Source organism: Myxocyprinus asiaticus, chromosome 20 (genome assembly GCF_019703515.2).
Source record: "Myxocyprinus asiaticus isolate MX2 ecotype Aquarium Trade chromosome 20, UBuf_Myxa_2, whole genome shotgun sequence".
NCBI lineage: Eukaryota > Metazoa > Chordata > Actinopteri > Cypriniformes > Catostomidae > Myxocyprinus > Myxocyprinus asiaticus.
Window position 1 is genome coordinate 44220589 of NC_059363.1, and position 12359 is coordinate 44232947.

The following is a 12359-nucleotide window of genomic DNA, read 5'->3' on the forward strand; positions in this document are numbered from 1 at the left end:
TTTGGCATGCAGCCAGACTGGCAGGGCGGAATTTCATGTGAGTAGGCGGGCAGACTGGTAGGTGGGTGGTTGGGCACGATAGCTGAGCGCTGGACCTCTCGAGCTGTGGAGAAAAACAGAATTAGACTGGAGACCAAAATAAACCCTGAGAGCATGGCTAGACAGACAGGTTGGCACATTGATACCCAACCCCTCTGTCTTAACATTCTATCAATGAAGCTAGCCAAGCAGCACCGTGTGCACTGCCTGTTAAGGTACATTAATCACACCGCAGCCCCTTGTCCTATCAAAGGAGCCCCCTCCCCGCCACCCCCACCCACGCTATCACAGCCCGCCAGTGCAGACCACATTTCCATATTTAATGGAGGCTTAATTTGATTGAATGACTGCATGGAGAAAACAAAATTGCTGGGAGGTTGACTAACAATAGGCACTGGCAGTGTGTGGAGTCTAATCAAGTGCTATTGTCAGATACCTGTAATGGGGACCACATCATATGATGTTACAATTTCACAATGGAATATTCCATTCTTTCAAAGAAAGAACATGTTGTACCTTTCTTAGAATAAGGCATTGTTTTAATCATTGTTCTGTTTCGAAAATGAATGTTGATGCTCCCAAAATAGGTTTAATTTTCTTAATGTAAAGTATAATTTCTTAATTTTTACTTTTGATTGTGGGTTTAAAAGTGACCTGGATATGTTTTCATGAGATGCACCCAAATATTCTGTGTGTGTGTGTGTGTGTGTGTGTGTGTGTGTGTGTTTGCATTATAATGACAATATTCTGCATGATCTGCAAATTATTTATCAGACTTTTTCAATTATCAATAAGTAATACACTCAAGCAACATGTGTTACTAGTTATGGTTTATAGTGTATACCTTGTTATATGTGTAACATTGGGGGGGTTGTCTGGCATTGGTCTGGCTCTAGGTTTTAGTGGGTCTGGTATTGGTCTTAGGGTCTCTGTGAATGGTCTTGCTCAGGGTCTTAGGAGTTCTGGTATTGGTCTGGGTCATTGAGGTCTGGTCTTGACTCTGTAATGCTATTCTGGGACACAGTTGGTAAAGAGAAGAAGATCTGAACTTGAAGTTAAGCTCTTGTAATCTTGCAAAGCTTCTACCAAAAGACTATCTGTAAAAAGTCTAGTCTATGCTACAGCTTATTCTGGAAGTCTTTGAGAATTGCAGGTTGTAAAAACAACAAAGAAGAAATTAGTAAACATAAGAGTCACATTTTACATCAGACAAAAATAAGTACAGACTATTTCACAGAAATAACTCTGTAAACAAATTAGTATCCATAAAATATCTATTGCCGCTTATCCTGTGCAGGGTCACGGGTAGTGCTGGAGCCTATCCCAGTTGTCTCGGTCCGAAGGCGGGGAAAACCCTGGACAGGTGGCCATACCGTCACAGGGCTACAAAGTAAAAATATACAAATATAACTGAGGCTATCTTGTTTGCTTGCTACTTTCTGCCTCAAACAAGTCTTGGATGTCTTTCAAAGATTTAATGCCAGTGGGCAGTCTGTAGGCTGGTAATGCTAATAAAAAACTTCTACATCATGCAGCAGTGGAAGCCATGAGATATTGAGAAGTTCTATACCTGGGTACCAGTGGTTCTTATATTAGCCATGATGGGCTAATGTCCTATGGCAAGTTGTCCTATAAGTAAATGAAAGGTATCTGAATGTAATGCTGATATGCAGTCTACAAATTTGTCTTTGAGATATAATGGGCAGACAATATACAGTACATGTAGTTGTGTTCATGTCAACTTAATCACACTGGACATCAACATACTACTTCGGAATAATTGTGAACCCTGAAATCGATATCTTTGCATAAATTCAAACCTGAATTACTACTATTGATTGCGTGCTATGCGTGCAATCTCCAAGACACAAGCTCTTGCCCCTTGAAAACCAGAAAGTAATTGTGTTCACATAAATAATGATGAGCATGATTCAGAGGCTGCATTTTTGCTCTGGAATTACATTTTATTCCAGTTGGGTCTAGGATTGGGGTCTGGGTTAGGGTTAAAAAACATGCATTCCTGTTGACTGTATTACATCATTTACAACTAAAAAAGAACTCACTTTTAGTGCCACCCTGTGGACATTTTACCTGGAAACTGGTCATCAAAACTTCCAGCTCTGGCCACTGGGGGCAGTGGTTTGAATTTCGATAAGAACATAACAATTTCAGCAGAAGAACTTTCGACCTCCTGTTGCTGAATTCACAGTGTTATCAGTCTGTTCATGTTGCTTTTGCCCCTAATGTACACGTATAGCTTGAAATACGACTTTTGCAACAGGTGCAGTCCAGTGCAACAGTCTTCCAGACTTGATAGATCAATCAAGATCAATTTAATCAATTTCAATGTCTACTCTTTCCCAAAATAATCTCTATGTAATGTCTTGTTAATAACGCATGTGCTGTTGGTCAACGAAGGCATGTATGATGAAATGTTTCCAAAGGACCTGTCAGATGCATTACGCCAGGTTGCTAGCTGAAAGCAAGTCTTTGACATTCGTTGACCTTAAAGATTCAATATTGGCTTTTCTATTGAGTAAAGAAGTACAGATATGTATTATCAATGTATAGAATATAGAGAATACGCAAGTTTTTTTTTTTTTTTTGGCTTTTGTGTATAATCATTTGAGGGTCTTTTGTTGGACCTTTTTATAGTAGAATTCTGCTAAACATAACGACGCGCTTCTCTGTTGCCTCCCTCTCGCTCTCACTCTCTCTCTCTCTCTTCCTCTATTCCAATCACTCCTGCTGGCTTCCTTGTTGTCTGCCTGCCAAGATGGCAAATCCCACTTGGATTTGAACAGAAGATCACCATGGTGACAGCACTCCTCCATCGCACATATAGATTGCAGTACAGTGGCACAGCAGGAGATGCCTTTATACCACGAGTCAGAACACACACACAGACACACACACACACACACACACACACACACACACACACAAACACATTTCACTGATCTTTAATTCTTACATCTTGTATTCATTCACCACCACCAAACTCACAGAGATGTGCATGTAATGCTAATGACCAGCTAAAGCTGCAAACCTCTGCAGTTAATTCCAAAGCATATGGATTTATGAAGCTCTTCATAAGACCATCACATTCCTGACTTCTCAATGGCTTTTCACTATTATCTGTTATGTGGTCCACATTTGGAATCCCTCTTTCAGATTCTAATGAATCTGAGCACTCCTAAGCAGGAAATAAAATCTTTATATGCACTTGTCTTATATACAAGCAAAACAGGTAAGTAAATTAATTTGTGTTAAATGTTCTTACAGCGATACTGTAGGATGCTGCAATATCTTAAAGCCTGATTTATAGGCCTACTATGGAAGAAAACAAACTTTTTTGTCCTGGACGAACTAAAGCACCCTAGGCGAATGAAGCCAGTGTTTATACTAGGTGTGACATAGTTTTAAAATGAGTTAGTTTAGGGTGATGTCAAGGTGCTTAACGTACTGTTCCAGCCACAAGTAAAGCCAGTAATGCAGGTTTTTCTTTCCGTGGACCGCCGCTTTTAGAGCTGTGTCATTTCTTTGCTTTAGTAAACTTGTCATGGCCCCTTCCACTTTTAAAAACTCAAATCTCTCTCTACTCATTTAGTGGCCACCCTGTCTTTGTAGAGTTTGTGTTGCAAATCATATAAAAAGTATACTCGTGCACAATCTTTGAGAGACGGGATTTAAAGTTATCCATTTTAATGATGGTAACCTAGGTAACAACTCCTCAGCTGGCACGCACGATTGTAAATAAAAAATGTCACGTCCATACCACAACTACAAATAGTTTTAACCAATCATCAATTATCTTTGACCAGCCGAATTCTCTTGGGTCAAGAATTTCAGAGATGTGTGCGAACAGGAGAAATATCACCAAACATACACATTGGCAGAACATAAACATCACTGCATTTCGTCATCATTTTTTAGGCGAACTAAGAGAAGCCTGTTCACCCAATAAGTATAAATTAGTCTTTAGACTGCCACCTCTAGGAATTGCAGCGATTGATAGGAAAGTAGAACACTGGTAACAAATCAAAGGAATGTTCTGGGTTCAATACAGAAACTATTTTTGATTCGTCCCTTGTTAATTAAAAGAAAAATAATCTAAAATCGCGGTTGCAGAAAGGTATTTACAAAAGAGGTGAATGGGGCGGTCCATGATCATTAAAATAAACACTGTTTCCAAGGTGTAGACACAATATCTAAACATTATACATGTCACCATGATTTTAGTCTAAATTCTCTGTTCTACACGGTTTTAGTGTTATAAAATAGTTTCCAAGCTTTACTGGCATTGTGTTACCATGGTAACAGAGTTGTAAGATTGACCTTGTTTTTTTTTATTAAAGGGGTCATGACATGAGGACTCAAATTTTCCATGATCTTTTAACATACAGTATAAGAGGTCATTGTACTGTAAAAACATACTGTAAGTTTCAGAACTCAAACTTCCTCCTCACTGCAAAAAGAGCATTTGTTGAAACCAAGCTGCCAAAACGACTCGTTCGGACCCACTTTATATTAGGTGGCCTTAACCACTATATGATACAATGTACTTATTATGTACATACATGTAGTTGCATTGTAATTCCATTTAAAGTACTTGCATTTAATTACATTTGTAGTTACACTGTTAACTTTACCCCTAAACCAACCCTTACCCCAAAACCTAATTCTAACCCTAACCCTACCCTTACTCCTAAACCTACCCGTACCTCAACCTCAGTAGCAGCAAATGTGGGAATTTTGCAGAACAACATGTAGTTACACAGTAAATGCATAGTATTGTTTGTATTTAATGTTAATACATAGTAGTTAAGGCCACCTAATATAAAGTGTGACCACTCGTGACCATTGTCACACTGTGGTAGACATTTGCATCTGAACTCCTCCACAACAACACATCAATGCCTAATTTACCTTATCACCTCAATAGCCCTGCCCAAAAGCGGTGAGCAGTGAGAGAGCAGGTCAAGAGCAGAGAGCCAATAAGAACAGTGAGTGTTTACTGTCAAGTCTTAAAGGAGAAGCAGCACCAAAACTGATTATGTTTTACAAATATGTGACTGCTTTTTGTGTGTGTGTGTGGAGGGTGGAGGAGCGATGCTCACAACAACAAGCGGACCGTCGGATGGCTAAAGCACAGCAAGTTGGCACAGTAGGGGGCACAGGTGGTCCATCAGCCAGTGGTCTCAGTCAGTCGACCCGTGGCATCTGGGTCTGCCCCGTGACCTCCTGCCAGCGGGCTTTCGACACTTCACATGGCCTCAAGGTGCACATAGCCTGGCACAAGCGTCGTGGTGACGTTACCGCTACTTAGTGGCGAATGGCGGTTGTTGTTGTTGGTGTGTGTGTGTGTGTGTGTGTGTGTGTGTGTGTGTGTGTGTGTGTGTGTGTGTGTGTGTGTGTGCGAAAAACTTTACTTTTATTATAAGTGAACCTTTAACACATTAAAATAATAAAAAAGTCATGTCACCTCGAACATTCCTTTAAATCTGGTACATATATTCTAAAAGACATCAAAAAACAACATATCAAATTGCATTCGATAAGAGTTTCAAGATTCAAGTTATTGTCATTCAGTCCTTATACAGGTATAAAAGAGAGAATGAATTATACTGTAGTTTCACCAAGGAAAAGCGTGTTAGTACTGTGATCTAACGTAGTCAGTGATATAAGGCTGTTTCTATTTCATATAAGACGGAGAAGATACATTTTTTGTTTGTTTTAAACTACATTTAACTTGACACAGCGTCCTATATGACAGAAATCTGCCATTCACACACTCCATCACAAAATAACTGCATTTGCTAGAAATCATGAATATCATGCTGCAGCGTTCATTATATTGTATCTCTGCCCGATTACCTCTAAATCTGTTCAAAGCATTTTTCAATTCCTTGTGTCCAACAAGGACTAAATTCCCCTCGTCTTTGACAGACAGACAGGGTAAAACCCACTGCACCATGAACGCTCTACGTCTCCACCTTCTCTTCTGTCTGTCTATGTGACTGCTCACATCAGACCTGCGGGGACCGGCACCTGATTTATATGGAAGTCAGTCAGAGAGGATGATTGGCATTTTAATGTGCTTTTACGATGTTTGGTCAAGCACTATCGATCATGGTGTGGAGGAGTGTTCCCCAGAGAGCCGAGGGTGCTGCGCATGATGTCAGGCCGTGAATAAGCTGCTGTGCGTGGGCCCCTAAATGAAATAGTGCCCTGTTGAATGGGTCAACCCAATAAACTCACATTGTAGAAAGATGGAGCCTGCCAATCACCTAGACAGCTGACAGATGGACACTGGCTAATTTAGACCTGAGCTGTGCTGTGTGTTCATGTGGAGGACACTGGCTTAAAGTGTGTGTATGGTGACATGTTTCGGAGAGGTGTTTTAGAGAGGCTTTTCGGATGGACAGACGGATGGACGGAGTTGCAAATACAAACAACCAGTCTGTGTGAGACAGATTTGCTGCATTTTTTCCTTTATATGAATGACAGTTGAGCTCCTTGCGGGAAAAAACAATACTTTTGACCAGGCTGAACAAATATCACTGTGCTTCATTAATGAAAACACAAGAAGTTCCTTGCTCAAATACATTTTTGTCAAATTCCACTGTATCTGAGTTTTTGTTTGGTAAATTTGTTATGGGAGGTGTCCTTGACTCAAAGTAAATGGATTAATGTCCAATGGTGTGCAGACTAGCTCAATACACTTATTACTGGATGATTAGTTCACCTGCTCATGTTGCCCTGAGGATCTATAAAATATTTGTGCTGAAGCTACAAAATGCAATTAATCACTTCCTAATCTCCCAGTAGCAAGGTCTTTCCATGTGTATGTGTGTATGTGCTGTGTACACATGATCAGGGATTGCATTAACCGAAATTTTTCGCCCAAGAATTCCTTGGTTTCACCAAACTTGCGCTTGGGGAGTCAAAAATATCATTAAGCCTATCCACTGTCATGTATATGCCATTATAATGGATGTTATGCCCCTGAATGTAGTACTTATACAATTAAAACAAGTATGATGGATAAAAATAGACCATGAAAGAAATTTTACAACTCAGTCTGTCAAAGTGACGGATAAATATTTTTTTTTCTAGTGCAACCTCTGCACATGACTGTTAAAGTTACCTCTGCATTCAGACTGATCTCACAGTAAAATCAGAAACAGTTGGTTGAATTTTCTTTTCCTTAAATCGGTCTGTGTTGACCGAAGTGCGAAACACTGCCCCCAGTGGCCCAAGCGGAAAGTCAACGATAACGAAGATGAGTCGAAAAAGATTATTTATGGCAGTAATTAAACAATTTTAATTAAGCAATAGCCTAATGTTGAATAAAATATGATGAAAAAAATATAATATTGCAAGATATTATCAGTGCACAAACAGAAGGAGAAACATCAAGAGAAACATCTATTTCCAGAAGAAGGAGGAACTGATTAATCTAATCCAATTATCCAGTATGTTGTGTATTTCCTCACTTGAGCTGCATGAACAGAAAGAGCTTAACTAACGGGTTAATTACCTCACTCAAATGCATCCAATTTTACATGAGTTTAATCAATATATCCACAACATATATGTAATATTACAACTTACATCTGCACAGACAATGAAGCAAATGAACAGGTGAACTGGAGTTACGTGCTAGTCAGAATGCTTAACTTGCGTTTTGAGTTGTGTTACATGCAATGCAATATCCTAAACTGGCTAAAACACGAAAAATTAATAAAACTCTAAACCACGAAGAATTCAGAAGTAGGCATATTCAGATGCGGGTATTTTTGAGAGTCTGTTTGGTGATGCTAGAAAAGTAGAAATTATAAACTTCACCTTTAATCATTATCTTGTTATTTCAGTTAAAATCAGAAAGGTAATCCGACAGTCCGCTACACTCTAAAAAATTTTTAATTTTACATGTAAAAATGAATTGTAAACCCAAAATAATTTTGAGCTTTTGAATCTAATCTAATCATGATATTGTGATGTATCGCAATATACTGAACCGTGGCATATGTATCGCAATATGTATCGTACCATGATACATATGTCAGAATGTAAAAATGCAATAGTAAAAAAATGCTAATTGCTTAAATGACCAAAGATCAGCCATGAAACTCAGTGTGGTGCAACCTGATAGGTTCTTTAAGCTTGTTATCTGTTAGCCAATTGGCTCGCATGGTGTAATGATTGGCTGATTGGCCCTTTGACATGTAATTGGGTAGCCAATCAACTTGCGTATCTCTCTTTGTGTAACATTTAAATTGTTTTGCAGATGAGCCGGTTACACTGCAGCCACTGTGAGAGTATTTTTCGCTGAAACCCACCTCCACAGTCTAGATATGCTACTTGGGGGTTGTATTGATGTCTAATTGTGCAGCAGCATATCCACATGCTTAGTGTGTCTCTGTACTTGCTCTGTTACAACAACAGCAGCAGCAGATCTATTCCGCCAAGACCATTATCTTATCAATATATTATATCCACATTAACATGATAAATCTTTCAGAGACAATGCATGTACTTTTATGGTAAACTATCGGTAAGATTGCGGTGAAAACAATAATTGGGTGTTGCCAGAAGTCCCTAGTTTGGCCAATCACATTAGTTGATATTTTATTGAAATATTTATGTTCCTTCTTATTTTTAATATCTGTTATGTACATTGGGGCCTTTTGTTTTAGCACCTCACTTACTAAAAATATTGCCGCAAATTTGCCGCTCGTTATTTTCACATGCAAATGAGCTTGTGATGCACCGCAAATGTTTGCCAGAAGTTTGCAGTTCTTCACCGGAGCTTTTTTATCGTAAATTTAAGAGGGTTTTTTTTTTTTTTTTTTTTTTTTTTACAGTGCATACTTGAAAATATGATACGTATTACAACAATCCAACAACTGCATCTTAAAGCTAAACTCTTAACACAGTGTTGGGTTTGAAAACTTGACATTGGTGTTATTTTTAATTATTGATTGCTATTTTGTGTGTTGGATTGGACCCTGCTGTATTTTTTCTTAATTCTAAAAATAACCCTGTGCGTGGGGCGTAAATTACATGCTCTTGACTTGCACTAGCTGGACTGTACTAAAGCCCAGCAAATCATAAGCCAGGTTGTTAATTGCATTTTCTTATCTCCCCTTGTCCAGTGTGTATGGCTGTCCTATCACCAAGAAGAGGAAACCCCTGGAGAGCCATGCCCTGGAGCCGTCACCCAAAAAGAGGCTTTTTTTAACTGTCACAGACCAGCAGCCAATGGAGAAATACTACAGTAATGAAAAAATGGAGGCAATGGACGAAAAAGAGGATGAGGATAAGGACCAGGAAGAAGACGAGGATGAGGAAGGGGAGGAGGAATATACAGACAATGAGGACCAATATGAACAGGAAGAGGTAGAAGTGATTAATGGAGAAGAGGAAGAGGTACAACAGGAAGAGGAGGAAGTGGTGGAGGAAGAGGAAGAAGTAGAAAGAGAGGAGGAGGAAGAAGAAGAGGAGGAGATAGAAGAAGATGAGCAATACTATGAGGAGCAAACTCAAGAAGGTAAGGGAGCAAACAAATCCACATAGTTTGACTTATACCGTAATTTGGCTCACAAATTAAATTTTGCATGAGATTATTATTTTTGGGTTCAGGTAAATCAAGTAATATTGTGAGTCTGCAGAGGGGTAGAGGGAGGTAATTTGGCAGCTGGACTTCTTTGGAAGAAGGTCACCGTAATTTGAGGTGCCATTGGATGATTTTGCTGTGACCTTCAGTGCGGTCTCAGTATCAGGCTAAAAACAGCCCTTTCAAAACAGAGAGGCTCAGTTCCACGACACGATGTCCTCTCAGCACAGCTTACTGAAGATAAGTTTTACAAAGCAGTCTTCAATTAGCCTTTTTCACAAGAATCGGAAACTACGTCACTGCAGGGAAAAGCTACTTCCGCTATGGGTTTGCGGCTATTGCTGTAGTTTACATGATATACACAGAAATTATTTACCATCTTTTCCCAACTGATTCAGCTATTCAGGCTGCAGTCCCTTTGAGTTTATGAGCTCAAATGCAACGTTGTGATGGTTTCTGCACCAGCTCCCATCTCAGCAGGAATATTCATTAAACAATTTCCCTCCACTCATCACCGTATCATGGGAAATAAGTTTTAAAAAGCTATATATACTCCCTGCACAGATTCAAAAATACAAATAAACTGAACCTCATCTGAAACTCCCAAAAATATTAAATGTCATTTTTAAAAGAATAAATAATCAAATTTAGTAATGAAACCGAGTCATCTTGTCCCCTTTAAAATGTACGTACCTATTTTTCTAAATTATATACAGTGTGCATTAACCCCTCCATCCCAGTAAAATATCAACAGACAGCAATAAGAACTGTGCAATAAGCAATATATGTATTACAAATTATAACAACAACGTTTACATAACGTGGCATAAGCACTATATCGAATATTATACCCCAGGTTTACAGACTTTAAGATGATGATGAGCAGCCAAAAGAGCCATTACAGTTAAACCGAGTAGGAATATTAGCTAAATTTATTTAAAAAAATGAAACACTCACGAAATGGATGTTTTCCCTGAACATTTAAGTTATGGTTCCATTCTTTTATTTATAAGGATGATAAAATGTCAATAAAAACAATCTTGTTTTGACACTTGTTTTCACTTGTGATAACGCAAAGCCAACCCAAACAGACAGGAATGAAATTACAGCAAATTCACAAATTATTTATAACCGGTATAGTCTAGGGCAAGTAGCAGCTCGAAACTCTCACTGAATATGCTGGATTCAGTCATGTAATGCCTTCCTCAAAGTTGTCAGAATGTTCTTTTACCATAATCAAGATCCTAACTAGAGCTCTGTAGATTCAGCAACAAAGCAAAAAATCAGATCAAACATTTACGTGCTATTTAATTTGTGTGACGACTTTGATTTCAGCAGATCTTGCTCACATTTCAATGGCCGTTGTTGATACGGGAAGTAAGTTTACCCTGCAAGGGGCACCCCCGGAAGCGAGAAATGCGGCAGTGTGAAAAAGGCCTATTGCCCTCATAAATGAACAACACTCATATAAACTTTGATGACTCCACACAAACTCATGAGATCTACATCACAAGGCATATACAGTAGCTGAATATATTTGGCCATATCTCAGGAAACTATGCCATGTTTTTACTTTTGAAAGGTACATTTGAAAAGGTCACTGCTGAACTTTCAAAAAAACGTATTTTCCCACCTCAGCTCTAAAGCACCAGGGCTGTGTTTTCCAAAAGCATTGTAAGCCTAAATAGATCGTATAAACCAATGGTCTCTACGATCAATTTAATGTTGCGATGCTTTTAGGAAACGCAGCCCAGGGCCATAACAACCAAAGACTTTGGGGACCGCTAAAAACTCATAGGCCTATTATTTGCAACTATGACCCTACCAATAGTCAGATTAGTGGTCAACCAATATGTGTTTTTGTTCCATGGCAGAATCATAAACTATTATTCCCAATCCCAGAATACTAATAGTTCATTATCACTCTTAACCGTAACCCTAAAGCAATGCATTATGGAAAGAAACTAGAGTAAATTTTGTTAATATCACTGAGAAAACTACTATATGAATTTAAAATTAAAGTTTTAAACCTCTGTTTTCGGTTTCCTAACATCATCATTTTCTGAAGTATGTGATTATGGAGAGCATTTTTATTTTATTTTATTTAAAAATCAAAATCAACGCATTGTTAAATTAAACGGATTAGTGTGTAAGTGGCCACGGTTTCATTGTGCCTTCAAATAAATAGTACACTATTTTGTAATAATTATAAAATTGATTTCACATGACCTCTCTCTTCCCTTTGAAAGCATGAACAAACTGTTTAACTCTGTTACTTTCAAAATGTTTCAGGATTGAATGTTACAGGGTTGATGGTCAGTGCAAAAAAAAAAAAAAAAAAAAGCCTAATAACAGCCTTGGACATACTAATAACAACTAGGACATTTAACATCACTTCAGTCAATGATTTTGTAAATTTTGTAAATTAACAATAATGAAATACTGAACGACCACATTTTTAACAATGAAAACATGTTATTTTAATTTGAGTAAAAGCAAAAATTAGTTCAACATTGTTTAGTTTATTCTACATAACTCATTAAACTGTAAAGTGTAGCATGCAAATTGTTTGATATTCCAATGAAAAACAAACAAGAAAAATAAAATTAATGGTTTTATTTTAAAAGTCTGCTTGCACTGTACACTAAGGTCCTGATTTACAAGGATTCCAAATAAAGGGAACTAACTTTGCTTGTGC

At 38.2% G+C, this 12359-nt stretch overlaps 1 protein-coding gene across 3 annotated transcripts in view; it reads left to right on the plus strand.

The window, feature by feature from the left end:
* The window catches only part of LOC127410931 (myelin transcription factor 1-like protein), a 177671-nt gene that overhangs the window by 90881 nt on the left and 74431 nt on the right, over positions 1-12359 (plus strand). For all 3 annotated transcript variants that reach the window (XM_051646191.1, XM_051646193.1, XM_051646192.1), the window contains one exon: positions 9201-9595. In XM_051646191.1, coding sequence (XP_051502151.1) covers positions 9201-9595 — 395 coding nt within the window. The remainder of the gene's footprint in view (positions 1-9200; positions 9596-12359) is intronic.